Source organism: Lissotriton vulgaris, chromosome 11, assembly GCF_964263255.1.
Source record: "Lissotriton vulgaris chromosome 11, aLisVul1.2, whole genome shotgun sequence".
Taxonomy (NCBI): domain Eukaryota; kingdom Metazoa; phylum Chordata; class Amphibia; order Caudata; family Salamandridae; genus Lissotriton; species Lissotriton vulgaris.
In genome coordinates, this window is record NC_141699.1 from 413,139,118 (window position 1) to 413,161,694 (window position 22,577).

At 47.8% G+C, this 22,577-nt stretch overlaps 1 protein-coding gene across 1 annotated transcript in view; it reads right to left on the reverse strand.

The window, feature by feature from the left end:
• Positions 1-1,148: 1,148 nt before the first annotated feature.
• Positions 1,149-22,577, reverse strand: part of TGFA (transforming growth factor alpha) — a 57,772-nt gene continuing 36,343 nt past the window's right edge. The window contains exons 3-6 of the mRNA XM_086943475.1: positions 10,563-10,677; positions 7,547-7,696; positions 3,734-3,843; positions 1,149-1,839 (exon numbers count right to left, since the gene is read on the reverse strand). Coding sequence (XP_086799601.1) covers positions 1,832-1,839; positions 3,734-3,843; positions 7,547-7,696; positions 10,563-10,677 — 383 coding nt within the window. The 3' untranslated portion in view covers positions 1,149-1,831. The remainder of the gene's footprint in view (positions 1,840-3,733; positions 3,844-7,546; positions 7,697-10,562; positions 10,678-22,577) is intronic.

The window sequence follows — 22,577 nt, forward strand, 5'->3', positions numbered from 1 at the left end:
CTGAAATCACTACCTACCATGTGGCGGTTGAGTCCTTCAAAGCTACTCTACAAATGTGCAAAGTTTTACAGACAGGCTTTTATCTTTAAGTACAGCACATACTTTTACTTAGCATTTTCGCAAATTTGTCACTGTGAACTCCCAAATGGAACACCACATCTTTCAAGATAAAACAGGGTTACCCTGTTCGAGATCCATTTCACATTAAATAAAGAACAGCACAGACCAGGGACCAGATTGGGGTGGGTGCAGACAAAGGACACTCTTGAAGCTGCCCAGTGGCTTGCATCCATGGGCTTCCATCATTCCATAATTCAGCCAAAATATTCCATCAGCCGCCCACAGCCAGACTCTAAACAGACATTAACGTGGTCTGTGCCACAATTGCCATGAGAATATGGTTTAGAATTTTAGCCCTAGTTGTTGGGTGGCATCTACTGAGTAGGCTGGCCACAAACCTATACAAGAGGCACCAAGTAGGCATTATTTCGAATCTCAAAAAGTGTAAACTTATCAGTAGGGCTGTTTCCCAAAAGCTACAGTATCAAAGAAGCTCCAGCATGGGCAGAGAAGAGAGGTTTAGCTCTTGCCCGACTTGTTTGGCAGCCTACACTGCGTTTTCCTTTTACATCGCCAACTTGAGCACCAAGGTGGCTTGACAATACGAGTCACCGGCACAATGACAGTTGTATGGCAGTGTCTGAGGTGTATTTTTGGATGAAAGATGTTAAGGAAAGGGTAATGTGAGAGTGTACACAGAGTGTGAACTGTAGCCCGCTTTGGTGAAATGTCATGCCGACCATGGAAGTAAATTTTCAACTGGCGTAACCCGCATTTCTCTTTAGTCACTCTGAAACGGTGGACAGTAAAGGAAGTCAACTCTCTCAGAAATTTCCATCTGTAATCGTTTCTTTCTTAAACACTTGCATACATTTTCAGACTCACCACAACCTAGATATTTCAGAATTCCCACAAGACCAACCCTCCATACATGAGGTGTGCAGATAAGTAGTAACACGTGGTCTCTGCAAAAGCCCTTTGGTGACAGGGATTTAGAGCGAGACCTGGAGCATTATCCTGAAATACCTGCATGCAAAGGCCAAGGTATTACCCTTTAGCAACCCCTCCAAGAGATGACACGTCCACAATTAACACTTAAATAAATCAATATTATTAAAATATATTCACAATGAAACTTAATGTTCTCACTGAACGTCATGTAGCTCCGTTTGAGTGTTCATCGCAGTAAAATGCCCAAAAGCAGTCTGGAAGAGGCTGGGCTGAGAGCATATATTCATGCTTTATAAAATTAATAAATAAATGTGACACTTATGTAACAAATCCCAGATCCAGTCAACATCGTCTTACGGGAGCAGTCCGTACTATCCCAGTCTGCTGATGGCCTTGGTAATATATGGATTTGTTGGCCTGAGTAGTCTCTACTTCAGCCACATCCGGTGGAAAGATGAAAAGCCGTCCCGCGGAATGCCTCCTATATCCAACACCGGCACGAATGCGGGTCCTGCCGCATCACAAGTCAAGGAAAGTCTTAAGAGCTGGCAGCAGGTGTTGGCTCAACACAGCATTCACATCCTCCACTCTTTGACAGTCAAAGTGTTCTGAGGCCAAGAGAGAATCAAATGACAAGTTCAGAGTATGGTCGCAGGCGCATTGAAGTGTCCATGCAGCATACACTGGCAGCCTAGCCTGGCAGCTTTCCTCCATGGGAGTGTGTTGCAGGGATTCTGTGAATGGCTGGAGGGATCAAGCTCTAGAAGAGCTGGTCCTTTGTTCAGGCTTCAGAGATCTTTGGATTTGGATCCATTCTCCTTCAGACCACTGTGGAGAAAGAAGAAAAATATATATTAGCGTCCACCTTTCACCAGTTAAGGCATGTACTCTCTTCCTTAGAGTCTGGTCTGAGGGTCACACAGTGACCTTTAAATTAACAGAAAGCTATAGTCTATGCTTGTGATTCTTAACCTATGGTTGGAGGACCCTTGCGGGTCCGTGACGCCTATTCTGGGGGTCACAACTGCTTAGAAAATTTAATAATATTAACAGATTAATAAAGAGTATGTAAATATGCAAAATGTAAACTTTGACATTTTAATACATTCTGTGTATGTGAAAGAAATTGAAATTGGAGGCTAAAAATTAAGTTGGTAACTTTAGATTGATTCATAGAAGCAGTGGAAGTAACAGAGGTCGCAATTGAATTTGAAAACGCTCCAAGCTTACCATTAGAATGAAAATTTAGATTTTTCTTTTTTATAGTGGTTAATTAAATACAAATATTCCCTCATTTGTGAATTTGTTTGATAAATGCTTGTTTCTGTACTTTTGTGTATTGTATGGTTCAAATCATTGAAACTGCTTAGGCCAGGGTCCCGGAATTCCACTAAAGATTCAGCGGTGGGAGGTGCCTGGATTCCAGTAATGTTTAAGTGGGGGAGTGGGAGGGTCTACAGAAGTCAAACGGTTAAGGACCACAGATCTACTCTAAACCAGCGATTCTTAACCTGTGGTCTGTGGACCCTTGGGGTCAGTGACTCCATACTCAGGAGGTCCGCGACGGTTTAGAACATTTTATAATATTATCAGATTAGGGAACAATACGTACAAAAAAGCAAAATTGAAAAGTTTAAAACGCTCTGCTTGTAAGAAGAAGTTTAAAATTGGAGGCTAAAAATGAAGCAGGTATAATCTAGTATGGATGACGGATGGACTCCCACTTGAGGCACTGGTAAATGTTGACAAAAAGAGAACATCTATTTGGAGCAAAAAAGACAAAATGATAGGCTGAAGTCGAGCATATCACTTCGTTTTTTAGAAATAAAACTACATTTTGAAATGCCCCAAACTTCCAATTAAAATTAGACAAAAATGTTGATTTTATCATAGGTTTTGGTTTGTGAATTAAATGAAGTATTTCATAATTTGTTTATTTGTTGCACATGTGTTTCTGTATTCTATTTTGTCTTATCTGAGGATCAAATTATATAAATTGCTTAAGAAGGGGTGCCCGGCTTCCAGTAGTGATTCAGTGCGGGTTCTTGAAAATCAAAAGTAAAGAACCACTGGTCTAGACCAGCTTCAAAAGGTAGGTTACACATGACATCAATTAAATATTGGATCCCAAAACACATACTACAAAAGCATTTTTTTTTTACATAATCCATAATCTATTGAAAACTAATAAAGGCTGTTAAAGCACAAGATACTTTAACAGAATTATTTTGGTCATTGACCTTTTCCACAAAACGTTTTTGTGCACATATCAGAAGGACTGAAATGAAAGGATTTTACGAAAATGGGGTGCGACTTTGGAGGGGGAAACGGCTGTGTAATTATAACAAAAATAGATTAAAATAGATAAAACTCACAAATAAACTTTACAATAAATAAATAAGTTAAATGTGCTGTCAATACTGTGTTTACTACATAATTTAACAACTAAATGCTGCTTAGTTTTTCGAAACCTACCACTTCCACTGAAAGGTAGAGAATCGTACGATGCAGAGGAGGACACCGTGACTGCCTATGCCCTGGTCTACAGGACTTTCAGAGTCACTGGCCGATCGAAAATTATGATTTCTCTGCAAGGCAGTCCTTGTACGGTATACATAATCCCCAAACTTCCTCAATCCCGCTGCAAAAGCCAGCAAGGGCCCCTGTTGCAGGATTAGCTGATAAAACTTTTAGCACATGATTAGTCGCCTAGGACACCTACCTGTTTCTGATTGGCAGCAGGAAGTCCCACCCTTCAAGAGGCCTGTCGGCTTTTCCTGCCGGCAGAAGAGGGCACGGCACCAGTTGCAATTTTTTCTGAGACTGCAGCAGCTGAAAACAAAAAAAAACAAAGGCTTGTTGACAAGTGTTTAGCTGGGAAAAATGCCCATAAAATATTCTCTCGTCCACTAAACCCCAAGTGGAACTAGTCAAACTTCACTTCACTGTCCTGCTCTTTTCTCCCTTTACATTTCTATTTTAAGTAAATAATATTTTTTAGGTCTTGCCTAGGCAGCATTTACTCTGTCTCTTCGAGACATGCTGTAGTCAGGATATGGGAATTAAACAACACCAATCTTTCTAATTGGCTTTCTTTTACTGTCCTTAGTAAATGGCTGCTTTTCATTGGTTAATATGGTCACTAGTCCCTCCTTTTTTTTCTTTTGTAACCTACCATGAGGACTACCCTCTTTTTTGCATTCATCCTCTTTCATTGACGAAACACAATCGTGCCCTCACTTGCTCCCTCTTCTCATTATTCTCCTTGTAATTATGAACAGCTGAGCTCTCTATTTGCTAATGCTCGCATGTCTCGCTTTCTCTTTAAATATAGTGGCAACGCCATTTTTTAATTTTACCATTTTAAACCGCAATGTCTTTATTTTTCAAAGCACAACATGCCGCGCTTTCACTGAATTAATAACGGCAGAGCGCCTTTTTTTATGCAAGGCTCGCTGCATCCACTTTTCAAAACATCAAGTCTTTATTAAAGGTGCAGCTTTCCCTTTAAGCTTGCCTTTATTTTTTCATAATCTACGCCCCTTGCAGAGCTGAGCGCCGCCCTTTAACACACACGCCTTTACTTTTGCACAGCGCAGTGAGACTCCTCCCTTGTTAATTGCTTCCCGTTCCGAGCAGCTGCTCTTCGCTCCCTCTCCTGCAGCTGTCTCCTCTTCCCTACCTTCTCCCCCTCCACATTGGCAATTTAGATGTGACGAGGAAGCTGGTAATTTGTTTTTATCAACTCCATTCCCGTTGGTTAAGATCAGCGCGGCGCCTCATTATGTACCTCATTATGTGGTATTGGATTACTTATGCTCTACTTTTTGTGTAATAACGTTATATTACTTGTTGACACCATTTTGCTGCTTAAAGGAAACTTTATTTCTACCCTTTTTTTTATATCTTTCATTCTCAACTGTGTGTTCACGTTTTGCGTATGTGGCATATAAAATGTGTCTCTATTAGGCACATGCTCATTTGCCTCATATCTTCCACCTGCTTCAATAGATTTTGTGTCCTGTGCGGGATAATGATGGTGAGCCAGTTGCTTTATTTACCCATTGTTAGTGTGGAGACAGATCTAGGTTTAATGTGGCGCGACAGCAGCAGTGTAACCACTAGTCGTACCTCCCACTGCTTTTCACTGTTTGCTCTCCATCCCCTTTCCTGCCTATCTCTTTAAATAGGCCAAATGACCACTCCACTGCAAATAAAAAAACATAACAGAAAAACATTGGCATTTGCAACACCAATAGCTCGAACTTTCACTAATGCGAGACCCATTGCATTGCAAATGCTTGTTTAAATGGCTGCCTGCCCCCAACTGCCCTTGGCATGGCTACAAGACTCCTTACAGGTCAGTTATTGGAGGGCTCAATAACTCTTTCAGGAGCGACCTTCCACTGAATTTTGAGGTGGGCCCGGGGCACACATTAGACCACAAGCAAAACTGAAAGGGCCACTTTCAAATGTCAATTGAGTGTGGGGGCTGACAGGGGCTCGAGGGAGAGATAGAGTGTTTACGTAAAATGTTTAAATCTACCCATCTCTTTAGATATAACCACACGTACATACACAGTTTGATTTAAACATTTTTAGCAAAGAATGCTGCTTTGCAGTGAAAGATAGTGGACAAATTAATGTGTGTTGCGAGGGGCAGTGTCATTTTTTTCTGTGTCGCCACCTGGCACAGTCAACAGCAGTGGTGGTGGTGGTGGGGCAGGACAGATAGAGCTCGGAACCAGGCTCATCTGGGCCCCCCTAGATATGCGTGGGTGGGTGGAGGGATAGCCGAAGATACAGGACCGGGGATGCTTATGATGGCGTCCTCACTTTTCAGAAATTTTCAATGAACCTGGATTACACACAAAAACATGTTCTGAAGTACACGCTCAATAAACAGAGTGGGGAAGGCAATAAATGCATTTCTTTAGAATTTGCAGACTCTGCCAACCCTACATGCCTTTCTGATTTAGAGACAGTTTGAAAACCTTCCTTTTTCCAGACCATGTTAAGATAATGCGCAGCAGTGCGCACGTGCGAGGTCAAGGGCGATGATGGATAATACTGTGCACGGCATGTCCAGTGCCTGAGCCGGGGCACTGATTAAGGCAAAGATCAGGGCCCACGGCCCACTGCGAACCACGGTGTTCTTCCTGAGAACAGAGATGCAGCAACGTATGAGCCAACAAATAAGGCAAGTTGTGAAAAAGGCGGTAAGCAAAGAGGTCTGGGTCAGCATGTGGGTGCATGGTCTTGGTTTGTGCCAGCTCGTGCCCCTATTAAGTGTGCCTCCTATACCCCTATAGACCGCGCCCATTCATTATCAAATTATTTTATTAAACTGTCTCCGAGTACACTGGAAATGAGTGTACATTACATCCATCAAATGACAGCATTCTTTATTATAACATCATATACGTGACATTGCCACTATGAAACAGTCCCGGCTGCTACCTGGAAGCAGCAGTGGGGGATGGGGGGGGGAGGGGTTTGGGGGGGATGGGGGGGGAGGGGTTTGGGGGGGTGGGGTGGGGAGGGAGGGAAAATCGGGTTATTAAAAACCCCCCAAAAAAACACTTACCTCCCGGCCAGCTGCCCCCACCTCTCCTGCTTCCTCTTCCTGGCTTCTTGGGAGAAACAGGAAGCACCAGGGCTTCCAAGCTCCCTGCAGCCAATCACAATGCAGTGATTCGGCGCTCAGCCAGGGGCTGGAGGGGTGGGCATGTTCTCGACGCAGGCTGTAATGCAGCCTGCATGGAGAACAGGGAACGTGCGCATGACTGTTGGGCCGGCCAAACAGTCATTACGCACTTAGGGGTGTTCTACCAGTCCTCCCCTACTCTGCAGCCCCGCCCCTTCACGCAAGCTGCTGCAGCAGGAGGACAAAATGCAATGAGGACAACATTACGTTATTATCATTTTATTTTTTCCTTTCTTTTGCTGCTTCAAGGCAGTGAGGCGAGGCTCCTCCGCTTTAGTGGAGGAGCCGCCACTGAAACATCTGGAGGCAGTGTAAGCAAGACCACACCAGCACCTAGTAATAAAATTCCTGTGTCCCAGAATCTCGAGGAATGAATTCCCCGCTGCCCGATCCCTCGCCGGAATCGCCACCAGCATCATAACACTGGTCTTACTAGAAAATGCACTATGTCAATATTGCATACCTGGCTTCCATGAATAAACTGCTCACCAGCGACACCTACTTCAAAATACTGCTGCCCGCAGCCTGTTTGTACCTCGGTGGTGTGACTAAGTGCCTCAGGCCATTAGTTCATTGCACTGGCTCTCGGTTTAAGGGACAATCACCTCTACCTGGAGGTCCTGAAGAATGCCATTCTAACTATCCTTGACTCTACTGCATTGCAATCTCTGGCGCTTCCCGGACCAGGTCGCACTGGTGAGTACAGGGGACTAGCCTCATGCTCTTTGCTTGGGTTGTTGGCAGGGGTTGTAGAAGTTAAAAAAAAAACACATTCATTCATTGCTTATTTTTGTTGTTTAATTCCTCTCCATGTATTTAACCACTTACTGTATTAGCACGCAGGCCACGATGAGCAGCACGCAGGCCACCACCGACACCACCACCAACACGGTAATAGTCGTCTTCTTCTGATTGGCTGCCACAACAGCCAGGAGGTCGTAGTGCTCGCAGCGCGAGCCAATGAACCCAGGCCTGCACCTGTAGAGATGTAAGAACAAGCAGGTGAGTAGTGAAAGTGTTTAAATGAGGTGCCACTACTCTTGTGGTTCACAGCTCTCTGTGGGGTTCACGCTGTGCACGTGTAAGAAGCATAGATGCAAGTAGAGTTTTTGTGAAGTTTATTTTCTTCAGAAGTATCAGACCCAAGGACAAGCCATCCTTCAGGTCCTGAAGTGGGCTGCTAACTGGTTGAGCTCCTGGCCCTTGAACCCCCCCTACATTCTAAGAATACGCAACCCCAGTCAAACATACACAAGAACATAGAAGGAGAAGTATAAATGATGCACAAATTAATATATCAAGTCCCTAACATATCTACATTACCATACATTACCATGCAGGTGTGCATCGGATGGCATCTACAGATTGTAGAGACAGGGCCAGCTCCGATGCATTGCATGACAAAATGGCTACCACCACATAGGCACATGCAAAGACAGACACAAAATAAGTGTACGAGAGAGGTGGGTCAGGATCTGGAAGAGAAAGAAGGTGGAGAGAGCAGTAGAGGGACGAGCGGGTGGAGGAAAAGAGTGAGCGAGGCAAGAGGGTGTGCGAGATGGAGGGTCTTGGAAAGGAGGTGAGAGGAGACAGAGTAAAGGGGCAGATGAGAGCGAGTGAGTGTGAGAAATGGAACGCAGGAAAGAGACCATGGGAGAGACAGGAGGGAAACATAGGGGGAGAAAAAATGAAGAAAGACTGAGGGGGAAGGAAAGAGGAATGAGAGAATAGAAGAGGCGGGGAAAGAGGATAGAGAGACAAGGAAGTAATGATGAGGGAGGGAGAGAAAAAAATTATGTGTATGGTGAAAGGCTAAAGACGTGTGTGGCAGCAGTTCCTTTGTTTAGACTTTCTCCCGGATTCTCCCCTATTGATGAGGGCCCTTGCTGCTGCTGGCTAGTGTGACCAAAAATTACTCCTCATTTCCTTCAAGGGATCAACCTCCCACAACTAGTTGGGGGGAAACGATCCGGTTAGTGGCAGCCTACAAGGGACCAGCCAGCTCAGCATCTTCTGGAGGGAGATATGCGAGCGGCATTAGATGCGAATCTGCAGGGAAACAGGATTGTGCACACACACCCCTCTCTATCTGAGGCACCACAGGGCCCAACAATGCCCATATATGGAGAGGAGGCGGCTGAATGTGAAAAGACATGTCCAGCTTGAGCTTCCGTCACTCGTCATGGAGGCAACATCCGGCAACACGCCTTCTAACGCATTCCCGGAAGGTTAGCACCACTCCCTGCCCACACCCTCCCCATCTGGGAGCTAGACTTCAGCAGCTCTGACAGTCTAAGACCTTGTGTTGGGTGGGAGGTCAGGATATGCGTGTGTACAGTCATCTTGTAAATATGTGTGTCAAAATGCGGAGGAATGTGAAAGAATAACTTTCATTTTAAGCAGGAGGGTGAGGGCAAGTGCAGCAATCAGCTGTGGTTATGGTAAGAGGAGGGATCTAACCCTAATGGAAAAAAAATGTTTACTTGACACCAACATTTTCCTATTTTGGGTACAAAACATAGGTTTGTATGGTACTTCAGAATCAAAACTAATGCACAAAATATGGTTTCAGGTCCAGTCTCCTACACAGTGAAGCTATCTGGTTGCAAAAGACCTGTTGTGGGCTTAACGACAGTTTACACGGGTTTCGGCCTGCACAGTCTTACCACTATTGGCTTTATTGTCACTCTCATTTGCTTGCTTTTTATTTAATGGCTTTCCTTACCACCTGCTTGTCCCTCTTGCGTTCATCCCTGCCTTGCAGCATAACCTCTTCCCAGCTTTGTGATTGGCTGCCTTCTATGCTTCCACTGTTCACTTTTAGGGAGCAACGTTTTTCTTTTTCGCTCAGCCCTGCAAGAAAGTGCATGTGTTTTCCTGCTTTCTCCCACTTGTCCTATTGCTCTCCAAATACCAGCCCGATGCGCTGTCCCTCTTGTGTGCTGAAAACTCGGTCATGTGCGCTTCTTATCCTCACCAAACTCCCCAGTGGTCCAGGTTTCTTTCTCCCATGTGTTCTTCTCCAACCACCCTCATGTCCTACGCCCTGCCCCACAAGGTCATAAGATATGAAGGGGTGGGGGGGGGGTGGAAGTGTCCAAGCCACCTCACTCGCCCCCAAAATGACAGATGGCAAAATTGTGCGAAGAGGCGAGGCCCGGGGTCCATGGCGAGTAAGGGAGTCTGGGTGGGGAGGAAAATAAAAATATGTGATAGGGAAAGAGAGAGAAGGCAAGCCGGGGGAGAAAGGGCTGATGTGTGTGACAAAGGACAGAAACAGAGTATGTGTGTTTATGTGTTGGGAAAAGAATAAGAGAACTAAAAGAGAAAGACTGATATGTGCAATGGGAAAAAAGGGAGAGGAAATAGGGAAGGGGCAGATTGGAGTGTGTGATTGAGGTGAGAGAGGGATACAGGAGAAGACACCGATGTGGCTGATGGAGGAGAGAAAGAGCTGATATATGTGATGGAGTTAGGGAGAGATAAAAGAGTAATTTGTGTGACTGAAAGGATAAAGACAGAGATAGGAGGGAAAGGCCTGATGTGATGTAATAGGGAAGGTGGGAGGGAGAGAAAGGAAAAACAAATGTCGGCTGTGTGTGATGGGAAAGACACTGGATAGAAGGGGATAACTGGGCCGGTGAAGAGGAAGGAAGAGAGAAGTAGGAAAGAAAGGGTTCATGTGAGGAGGAGGCTAGCTAGTGTAATGGAAGAGAGGGAGAGTAAAGTCTGATGTGTGTGCCAAGGATAAGGAGGGAGAGAGGCAGAGACTGAGTATACAGGCAGATGGACCTCACTGCCCTACCACCAGCTGTTCCCAGGCTGCCAGCACAAGGATACTCACACACAAGAAGCCACGTTCTCCTGCACGATGAATCTGCACGTGCCATGCAAGCAGAAGCCTGTGTGCGACCCGGGGCAGTCATCGAAGTGAGACCGGACTGCAGCCACCACTGGAGCTAGGAGGGGGAAAAACAAAAATTAGGATTGGCTGCCTCCCCCGGGCTGCAATCACCAGATCACCCGCTACGGTAACATGTTGTACATCCAACATCACACAGCATGACCTGGCTCAGCAAAACACGACTGAATGCAATAGGACATCCAGCATACTATAGAGAGAACAGACACTGCGACTGGTAACATTAAGCTGCGGTATAATGAGCCCACAAGCCATAACATATCAGGAAACAACATATTAAATACTGCGAAAATCCATGGGATCTGGCTGAGGGGGTTGCATGCCCATGTCTTGGAGACCCCAACACACTCTGCCTTCAGGTAGACCTGGATTGGTGGACTGCAGACCCCACCAGGTACTCAGGAGAAGACGGGCCCAGGTGTGAAGTCCTGGGGTGGACACCCATGGCTGTGGGAGTAATAACAGAGTTTGTCCCCTTTTTAGGTCGAGCCTAGCAGAAGCGCGCATGCGCTGCTCGCTCTGCGAGGTATGTTGTAGTAGAGTATGCTGTGGAAGCCTCGCCCACTCTTCTCCCATATTTGTAATTGGCTTGTGTCATAGTCCTTGGTAAATCCTGGCTTCCGATTCATTTTGAAGCTTATTAGTCCCGCCTTGGTACCGCCCTGTTTTCATCCGTTACCGCCCATAAGGACTGAACCTTTTACTTCGCTCGTTAAATGACCTGCTTTATCTAGTGGGTGAGACCTATTGACTTTGACAATGGCGGTTGCTTTTTTTGTTGTTGTATGTGCATGCCGAGTGTGGCGCCCGCTTTAGGGACACCACACTCATTATTATTCTTTTTTTTAAAACTTTTATTGGGAGCGCAGCGCCCATTTCAGGGACACTGCGCTCTTTCCTTTTAAAACTTTTACAATGCCAGAGGTTAAAAACTCGCAATTTCTAGATCTATAGCATGGTAAATGCTCGTTTGTCATGAGATGTGGCTTGCCTGGGGAGGGAGCTAACAGTCTGCCACCCTTTTGTCCCTGGATCTGCAGGCCGCCTGGATCTGGGGGTAATTGCCGGTCACCTTGCTGTAGATATAGCCTGAGCGCATGTGTAAGGAATAGCAGTCAGTCACCCGTGCGATAGTAGCTATGGTCTTAGATGTCAGAGTAACAGCACATTCAGGTAAAAGTGGAAGGTATCTAAACAGAATGAAGCCTTCCAGTGTCAGTCAGACAGCCTGGAGGCTGCCGTTGGAATACAGTGGAACTCAACGTGGTGCTTTAGGTCTAGAAAATGGCGGCCACTAGACCCATCTTTCATCAGGCCCAAACATTATAAAGCCAAATGAAGGCTAGGAGTACTACAGCCCATTTCACCAAAATACCATGCCCAAAAACAAGACAGGAGGGTCATGTTTTCGCATTTGTCATACATTTTGATTCATTAACACAAACCAATTATCAGTTTTTCCATCGTGTGAGCGTCGGGTGTGGGGGGTTGTGGAAGGGGGCAAGCAATCTCAGTTCGGCACACACATTTGAATCCCCCTTTTTACTTCTCAAAAGGGAAATCAGTGTTTCACAACCTCCAACAAACAAAACATTGAAAACCTATGTTATGAGGCTGCATTCGCTCTTCAACATCTGAGCTCCCTGTCTCCCTTGCTCCTATGCTCTCAGAGGCCCTAAACACCCAAAATGGCTGCTGTGTTCCCAATTTTAAAGCAGGCTTGTGCAATGGTGGCTTCTTGAGCGGAGTGCGTTTCTCTTCCGCACCCAAAACAATAAGTGTACCCTTCCAATATCCTCCCTCCCACATGTTAGTCTATTCCCCACCTCCGGACAGGAGACTACCTCGTCCCAATGTTTCCAAAGGTTTAAGCAGTGCTTAATTTGAGCCAGTGGTTTCTGGTGCTTGGCACAGGCACTTAATTGTCAACACTGGCACTTATGACAGCTCAGTGTGAAAAAAAGTATCAAATATAATATCACCAGGGAGACAACGGTAATTATGAAGCACACAAATTTTAAAAAGAAATTACAAAATGTTATATTTATTAGGTGTATATACTCAAGCTAAAAACATTAAAATTTATAGCACATAATAAAAGAAAATACAACATATAACCAATTCTGAACAATCAATGTAATACAAACATTTAACACCATTAATTCATAAAACAGTGGCGGACAATAGTAGTCCTCTTCGACGCGCGTTTCGGCGTTTTCACAAGAACGCCTTCTTCAGGAGCCACATACACAATCAAATATCTGAGTAATCGAGATCGTTCCCAACGATACCTGGAACATGCAGGGGAAGGATTGTCCTCAGTAGGGATAGCTGAGAATGCTCGAATTCTTTTGATAGAAGTCAATCGTCGGCTCCTGAAGAAGGCGTTCTTGTGAAAACGCCGAAACGCGCGTCGAAGAGGACTACTATTGTCCGCCACTGTTTTATGAATTAATGGTGTTATTGTTTGTATTACATTGATTGTTCAGAATTGGTTATATGTTGTATTTTCTTTTATTATGTGCTATAAATTTTAATGTTTTTAGCTTGAGTATATACACCTAATAAATATAACATTTTGTAATTTCTTTTTAAAATTTGTGTGCTTCATAATTACCGTTGTCTCCCTGGTGATATTATATTTGATACTTTTTTTCACACTGGTCTTTTTCCCTGTCAAACATATTCTGTTGCCTTAGCAGGGGGTCCTTGTTATTTACGCCAACTTATGACAGAATTGAATTGAATTTAAAATTTCTTATAGAGCGCACGTATACCTGCGGTTTCTTGGCGCTATTACTGACAGGATCCTAATTTGAAAAAGCTGGGGGAACAGGAGAGTTATTATTCGAAAGATTTTGTGAATAGGTAGGTCTTAAGTTGTTTACGGAATTGTGGGTAGAGAGAGATGGTGCGGAGTTCAAGGGGGAGGGAGTTCCAGAGGGTAGGGGCAAGGGTGGCAAATTTAGAGCCTCCCCACTTCTTTCTCCGGTAGCGTGGGATGGTGAGGAGGGACTGGGAGGACGAACGAAGTTCCCTGGTGGGAACATAGGACACAATCTCGGAGGAGATGAATTCAGGTGCGAGTCCGTGTCGGGCCCGGAAAGTGATGGAAGCAAGCTTGAATTCAATTCTGGCTCGCACAGGGAGCCAGTGAAGTGATTTCAGGAGCGGGGTAGAGTGGTGAAATTTGGGGAGTTTGAAAACCAGGCGGGCCGCCTGGTTTTGGATCTGTTGTAGGCGACGCAGACTGTAGGCGGGGATGCCGGCATACAGGGCGTTGCCATAGTCCAGGCGGGATACCACCATGGCCAAGATGATGAGCTTTAGAGCAGAGAAAGTGAAGAAACGGAACACCCTGCGTATAGTACGCAGTGAAAGAAAGGAAGAAGATACCACAGAGCTAACCTGGGAGTGAAGGGTGAGTTGAGAATTAAGTTTTATACCAAGTGTTTTAACTGGGGAAGCAGGGGTAGGAGGAGGGCCAAGAGAAGGGGGCCAGAAGAGAGGGGACCAGGGGCTGGCTGAACCACCCGTCAATACCAACTCAGTTTTGTCGGGGTTGAGTTTAAGGTGGTTGTGGTTCATCCAGTCCCTGATATGAAGCATAACAGATCGAAAGTTTAGAATAGAGGAAGGAGAAGATAGATTAAAGACAAGCTGGAGGTCGTCCGCATAATTAAATACGCTGACCTCCATCTGTTGAAGAGAGAAGATTAGGGGAGCAATGTACAGATTGAACAAGAGAGGAGAAAGAGAGGAACCTTGGGGAACCCCGCACTGAACTTTCCGGACGTCCGCCGTGAAGTCACCCAGGCGAACAGCCTGGGTGCGGTCACTCAGGAAGGAGGACAACCAGACCAGGGCGGTTCCCCCGATCCCCACCGCTCCGATACGGGAAAGGAGGATGGTGTGATCCACCGTATCGAAGGCGGCTGAGAGATCAAGGAGCACAAGGGCCTGGTGCTGATTAGTGTCCATACCCTCCCTGAGGGTGTCCAAGACCGACAGGACGACAGACTCCGTAGAGTGTGCAGGGCGGAAACCGGCTTGACGGGGGGCAAGAGCACCATGATTCTCCACAAAGGAGCTCAGAGCGCAGGTGACGTGGCGCTCGAGCACCTTGGCCAGGAATGGTAGGAGGGAGATAGGACGGAAATTGGCGGGGACAGAGGGGTCCGCCCCGGGTTTTTTTAGGATGGGCACAATTACCGCAGATTTCAAGGGTTTAGGGACGATGCCTTGAGCGAGAGAGCTGTTGAGAAGATGAAGGGGAGGGTCAGGGCAGGAAACAAAGATATGGCGGAGAATGTGAGCGGGACAAGGATCGAGAGGAGAACCGGATTTGACCAGGGGAACCAAGGTGATCAGGCTCTCCTGAGTGATAGGGGGAAATGAGGTAAGCTCGCCCTTGGGGGGGGGGGGCATTGGGGGTCAACAAAAAAGGAGGAGGGTGGAGGGATGTTAGCCTTAATTGTGATGATTTTGTGAATGAAATAGTTGTTGAGGGAAGAACAGAGTTCTTCGGAAGGGGCCGGCTTAAGAGTAGTTCTGTCCGAGAACGCTAGGGTGTGGACGATGGTGAATATCTCCTTGGACTGGTTTTCCGCGGCTAAGATTTTGGTGGAGAAGTAAGATGTTTTTGCCTCCAAGATGTCTTTTTTATACTGGCTCAGGATGTTAGTGTAGTCCAGTTTCAGGGTGGGGCAGTAATTTCTTCTCCATGCCCGCACAGCGCGGCGAACTGTTAATTTGGTGGTCTTAAGCTCTTCGGTGAACCACCGATTGGCGTCCTTGTCGCGTTTGGAGGTAATACGCTTGAGCGGGGCAAGAGCGTCGCGTCCGTTGGAGAGCCACTGATCTATGGCGTCGACCTGGGAAAGTGTGGGAAGACCCTGTAGGGGGGGGAGGGACGAGGTAAGGAGGGAAGAGAGATTCTCCAGATTGACACGACCCCATGATCGGACCCAGGTGTTTTTGGGCCGGGGGGGTTTGGCTGGAGGGTGGATGGGCAGGAGGAATGAGATTAGGTGGTGGTCCGACCAGGGGCAAGGGGTAACAGAGAGTGAATCCACAGGGCAGTTCAGGGACCAGATCTGATCGAGTATATGACCTTTGATGTGGGTGGGGGACGAAACGTGGGGAATGAAGTTGAGGGAGTGAAGGGTTTCGGAGAATTCCTTGGAGGATGGGCACTCCGCGGAGTCGGAAGGCCAGAAATTAAAATCGCCAAGGAGCAGAATGGAGGAATTGTTAATTGTGATGGTGGCCAAGACCTCCAAAAAGTCGGGGAGGAACTGTAAGGGGGACTGAGGGGGACGGTAGGTGAGGAAGCAGGTCAGGGGGGGGAGGTGGAAACTGTGCGGATAACCAGAAATTCAGTTGTCGCGATGTCAGGTAAAGGTAACATTTGGAAGGGGAGATTGGTGCGTGCGATGACTGCCACGCCACCCCCGGCCCTGCCAGAAGGGCGGTCAGCCCTGAGGGCATAGTATGTGGCCGGTAGGGTGGATAGTAGGGCAGGGAGGGAGTCATCGCAGAACCATGTCTCGGTCAAAAAGAGAAGGTCGGGAGCATGGAGATCCAGTAAGACGGAGAGTTCATGTGCATGGGCAACAGCAGACCGGGTGTTGAGGTAAAAGGCTGTGAAGGCTTTCGGGGTTGATGGGGGAGCAGTGCTACAAGACACGGGAGGGGTGTCAACTGTAGGGGAAGGACAGAGATAGGGAGTAGCAGGAGAAAGACCAAGGGAGGAGATGCGAGAGCAGATAGAGGCCGAGATGGGCCAGGGGCCCTGGCAGCAGCGAAGTTGGTCAGGGGTATAGATAATAGGCGGGGCAGAGTGACGAGCCCCTAGTCCCGGCCCGTCGGGGACGGGCGCAGACGGGCTTGCCTTAGGCGCGCCTTCGGCGCGCAATCGTCGCGCCCGCTGCGCTCGTCCGCTGCGCTTCCTACCAAGGCACATAATTTATATCAGGTGGTCGGGGCGTTGGAGGGGGCGTGGCCAAGAGATGTGGGCGTGTCTAGTGGCTCGCCTCGCCGTCGAGAATGGCGACCTGGATATCAACAAACGTAGCAGCGTGAGGTCCGCTGTTCAAAGGTGCAAGAAGTCGGGTAGGTTTTAAAATCAGAGCAAACACAGTAATTATACAGTTTTAAAAGTGCCTAACGCGCTCCCGGCTTTCCGCCTCAAGAGTCTCTATCAGTGACGCGCTAGTGGTCAGCGCGCACTATTTGTAGGTCTGGTGAGGGGGCGTGGCCAAGAGATGTGGGCGTGTCTAGTGGCTCGCCTCGCCGTCGAGAATGGCGACCTGGATATCAACAAACGTAGCAGCGTGAGGTCCGCTGTTCAAAGGTGCAAGAAGTCGGGTAGGTTTTAAAATCAGAGCAAACACAGTAATTATACAGTTTTAAAAGTGCCTAACGCGCTCCCGGCTTTCCGCCTCAGGAGTCTCTATCAGTGACGCGCTAGTGGTCAGCGCACACTATTTGTAGGTCTGGTGAGGGGGCGTGGCCAAGAGATGTGGGCGTGTCTAGTGGCTCGCCTCGCCGTCGAGAATGGCGACCTGGATATCAACAAACATAGCAGCGTGAGGTCCGCTGTTCAAAGGTGCAAGAAGTCGGGTAGGTTTTAAAATCAGAGCAAACACAGTAATTATACAGTTTTAAAAGTGCCTAACGCGCTCCCGGCTTTCCGCCTCAGGAGTCTCTATCAGTGACGCGCTAGTGGTCAGCGCACACTATTTGTAGGTCTGGTGAGGGGGCGTGGCCAAGAGATGTGGGCGTGTCTAGTGGCTCGCCTCGCCGTCGAGAGTGGCGACCTGGATATCAACAAACGTAGCAGCGTGAGGTCCGCTGTTCAAAGGTGCAAGAAGTCGGGTAGGTTTTAAAAATCAGAGCAAGCACAGTAATTATACAGTTTTAAAAGTGCCTAACGCGCTCCCGGCTTTCCGCCTCAGGAGTCTCTATCAGTCAGACAGCTGCCACATGGTGGCACTTTTTAGGTGATTTAGGTATATGCAGAACAACAGTGGCTTTAATAATTCAATATACATTAAAAGAATGAATTGCAGCTGCACACGCCATTCTTATAGCTATGGGGTCCTCAAACAATCTGATTTTTCGCACTTGTAGCAGTGTGATGATTAGTAGTTGTGCAGGTACTGTGATGGCTGCACTGACAGGGGCAATGGCTGGTGCAAGCTACAGTGGCCTTCTGACAAGGGCCCTGGTGCTTATTTATTTATTTACAAATTAAGCACTGGGTTCAAGGATCTTCCAAGTACCAAAGAGAATATCTCCAGCCTCCCCAGTGTCCAATCTGTGGTGGTGTTATACATTCCCCATTGTCACAGTGTTCCCTTTACTACTGTAGGTGGTTTCCCTGTCTGAAGACCAGTGCTTAGGGACCAGCAGAGAGAAGGAAAAAAGGCAAGGAGCAGCAGGGATGGTGTCTTCTGAGTAGTTGTGTTCTACTGCCCCATTTGCACTGCCATCCAGTCCCCGTGTCTCCCTGTCCCCCAGTTTTCACTGTCCCATTGAAAGCAACTTTGCCAGTGTTCCTTGCCCCAGTCTACTTGCCTCCCTGTCCCAGTGTCATTGTTCTCTGTCCTAGCGTCCATGCTGCCCTCTCAGTGTCATGTTCCTGTCCCAATGAGGGTGTCTGCCTTTTCCATGAACAGAAAGAGGCGAGCCAAGGGTCGGCTCTGGCTCCAAGAGTAGGTGCACGAGCCTTGGAAACATTTGGCAAGTAAATCATGCAACAAACATCATGTAATAAAATTAAAATGTGGAGGTTTTTCACATTAGTACTGCAACAACAACAAGGTGATGGTTGGAATCCTTAAATTATTATCAGCCACTGACAATCGCCGCATTCCAAGCCATCGTTTTTCACCCACCATGCCACCTCAGTTTGAGTCCAGACATATGCAAATCAGCCATAACAATGCACCAATCGAAAAACAACAACAAAAAACAATGCACCAATCGAAACAGTGCAGCCCGAATTGCCAGGCCAGGTCCTGTATATCAGATCAGTTGCTAAGTATTTTTTTCAAACTGGAAGTTTTTAAAGATTAACTGAAAAGCAACCCCTACACCGCCCCTCAACTATGCTGTAAGTAGGCCAAAAGGTGTGTAACTAATAAGTGACCTGGATTCTTGTTATAGATGTAATATTAATAAAGGCTATTAAACCAACACCGTAGGTTTTTGCACAGCGTACTTTCAGAACTTACTTATTTCAAGGTGATCTTATATGTGATAATGACCACCAAGGAGCTTCGATGAAATACATTATTTGGCTTGTATCAATCAGCTTGGTCAAGCAGGGAAGCTGGGAATCACCTCAGATTTTCCAGTTTCACTTTGTGCTATTCAGCCACTAGATACGTATGGCTTTCTGACATCAAAAGTTAATGTTCTGTCCTTAATTCCTATAGAATGAGATTAGAGCGTGGGTGATAGGCAGAGGCCATATTTGATTTATGGGAGTTTCACAGAGCGAACCTACACGTTGATTCGCCACAGGGAGATTTGCCCAGAATCACCGGTTGCTGAGCCGAGGCTGGGGTTCCAACTAGATTCTCTGATGATACATGAATCACAGCTGTAGCCACTAGGCCACATTTCCACATGGCTCTTTTGGGGCTCGAGGATGTAAGAGGAGCACGAGCGGAGGCAGGCTTCGGATTTGAGCATTCAGTGGCTTGCCCACCTCTATTCCTGTCCCAGGGTCACTGTGTTTCTGTCCAAATGAGCATGTGGCTTTTCTGTACCAGTGTCGGTATGTTCCTGTACCAGTATGGGTCTTTCTATGTCCCTGTCTCATTGTGTTTCTGTCCAAGTGTGCATGCGTCTTGTCCTGTCCCAGTACTAGTCATTCTCTGCCCCTGTTCCATTGTGTTTCTGTCGGAGTGTGCGAGGGTCGTGGCTATACAAGTGTCATGTTACCTGTCCTACTGTGCGTTTCCTTGAACTAGTGGTTCGGCTTCTGTCGAAGTGTCTAGGTATGCCCTGTCCCAAGGTGCGTCTCCCTGTCCTAGTGTCTATTTTCCTAGTGGAGGGCTTCACCTATGTGTGCCACGCTGTAATTATAAGAACCCGTGACGTATCGAATAGGGTCAACAGGGCCATTAATAATAGCAGAGCAGGTAGTTCTGTGTAAGGAATACAGGCCCCAGACCAGGAACATTCTCTGAATTCTGTGTTCGGCCTGAAAAGCGACTTCCTTGCCCAAGTCAGCCCAGATGACCTAGCAGGGCGAAGTGCTTCCTGGGATAGGGCACGAGCACTGGAGGACGAACCTTTCCCATAGTGAGCACAGCTGCGGGCACTGCACGCGCGCTCAGCCCAAGGGGTTTCTGTTGATGGTCACCTTGAGTGACAGGAGTGCATGTCACTGCACGCGCAGAGTCACAGCTGGCACACCGCCCCGGAAAGAGCCGAGGTCTTAATGTGTGTGGGCTATTCACTGGCCCGGAAACCTCGCTTTTAATGTGAAATAGCGGAGCTGGATTTTCCAGGAATGCTGCCCCCCACCTCCCCCCACAGGACAAAGATTACGAAAGGTATACCGGCTCACGTGCAGCGTGGTTGGCCTCATGCCCTGTAATGAGTTTTCCATCCACTGCGGCGTTACCACCAGGGAAGCTCCTTAGGCATGTGAGACGCACATTGTGGCATCTCATACTGGGAGCATTTTAACTCGGCATTCAGCCAGATGGAGTGGTTTGCAACCAGGTTCCAACATTCAGAAGAGAGGGGCTGGGAATCGGACTTGCAGATACCGAGGAATGAACTCACAGCCATTTACAACCTGACAAATGGTTGGAGATGGAACTTATGGGCCTTAACAACCCAACAAGAGGCTGCAGACTGGACTCACGGCCCTTTACAACCCGACACGAGGCTGAAGACTGGACTCACGGCCCTTTACAACCCGACACGAGGCTGAAGACTGGACTCACAGCCCTTTACAACCCAACACGAGGCTGAAGACTGGACTCACGGTCCTTTACAACCCAACACGAGGCTGAAGACTGGACTCACGGCCCTTTACAACCCGGCAAGAGGCTGGAGACTGAACTCACAGCCATTTACAACCAGACAAGAGGCTGGAGACGGAACTTACGGCCCTTTACAACCCGACAAGAGGCTGAAGACTGAACTCACAGTCATTTACAACCAGGAAAGAGGCTGGAGACTGAACTCACAGCCATTTACAACCGGACAAGAGGCTGGAGACGGAACTTACAGCCCTTTACAACCCGACAAGAGGCTGAAGCCCGACACTGTTTAACGTCTACAAGGCACCCCTCGCACAAGTCGTTCTCCATCACAACCTCAACATCATCTCCTACGCCGATGACACCCAGCTGATCCTTTCCCTCACCAAGGACCGAACACTGCAAAAACCAACCTCCACGAGGGGCTGACAGCCGTCGCCGAATGGATGAGGAACAGCCGTCTGAAGCTGAACTCGGACAAGACGGAGATCCTCATCCTCGGACCCACACCCACAGCCTGGGACGACTCCTGGTGGCCAACCACGCTAGGAACAGCACCCACTCCCACCAATCACGCACGCAACCTGGGAATCATCCTCAACTCCTTCCTCACCATGTCAAAGCAGGTCAACGCCGTCTCCTCCTCCTGCTACAACACCCTCTGCATGCTCCGCAGGATCTACGAATGGATCCCCACCGGAAATAGAAAAACGGTGACCCAGGCCCTCGTCAGCAGCAGGCTAGACTACGGCAACGCACTCTACGCTGGCATCCCGGCCAAACACCTGCGGCGACTACAACACATTCAAAACGCCTCCGCCCGACTGATCCTCAACATCCCTCGCCACAACCACATCACCCCCCCACCTTAGAGAACTCCACTGGCTCCCCGTCAAGAAGAGGATCACCTTCAAGCTCCTAACCCACGCACACAAGGCCCTCCATAACACCGGACCAGCCTACCTCAATGACCGACTCAGCTTCTACATTCCCACCCGCAGGCTCCGCTCTGCCAACCTCGCCCTCGCCTCGGTCCCCCACATCCACCGTGCGACCTCTGGCGGCAGATCATTCTCCTTCCTCATCACCAATACCTGGAATACCCTCCCCACCCACCTACGGCAGACCCAAGACCTCCTCACCTTCAGGAGACTCCTCAAGACCTGGCTTTTCGAGCAATAGGGCCCCCCCACCCCCCTACCCTCAATGCCTTGAGACCCTCGCGGGTAAGTAGCATGCTCTACAAGTATAATGATTGATTGATTGATTGATTGATTTACAAGAAGACTGGACTCACAGCCCTTTACAACCCGACAAGAGGCTGGAGACTGAACTCACAGCCATTTACAACCCGACAAGAGGCTGAAGACTGAACTCACGGCCCTTTACAACCCGACAAGAGGCTGAAGACTGGACTCACAGCCCTTTACAACCCGACAAGAGACTGGAGACTGAACTCACAGCCATTTACAACCCGACAAGAGGCTGAAGACTGAACTCACGGCCCTTTACAACCCGACAAGAGGCTGAAGACTGGACTCCCAGCCCTTTACAACCTGACAAGAGGCTGGAGACAAAACTCACAGCCATTTACAACCAGACAAGAGGCTGAAGACTGAACTCACAAACATTTACAACCCGACAAGAGGCTGGAGACTGACCCTCACAGCCATTTACAACCCGACAAGAGGCTGAAGACTGGACTCACAGCCCTTTACAACCCGACAAGAGGCTGAAGACTGGACTCACAGCCATTTACAACCCGACAAGAGACTGGAGACTGAACTCACAGCCATTTACAACCCGACAAGAGGCTGAAGACTGAACTCACGGCCCTTTACAACCGACAAGAGGCTGGAGACTGAACTCACAGCCATTTACAACCCAACAAGAGGCTGGAGACTGGACTCACAGCTTTTAACAACCT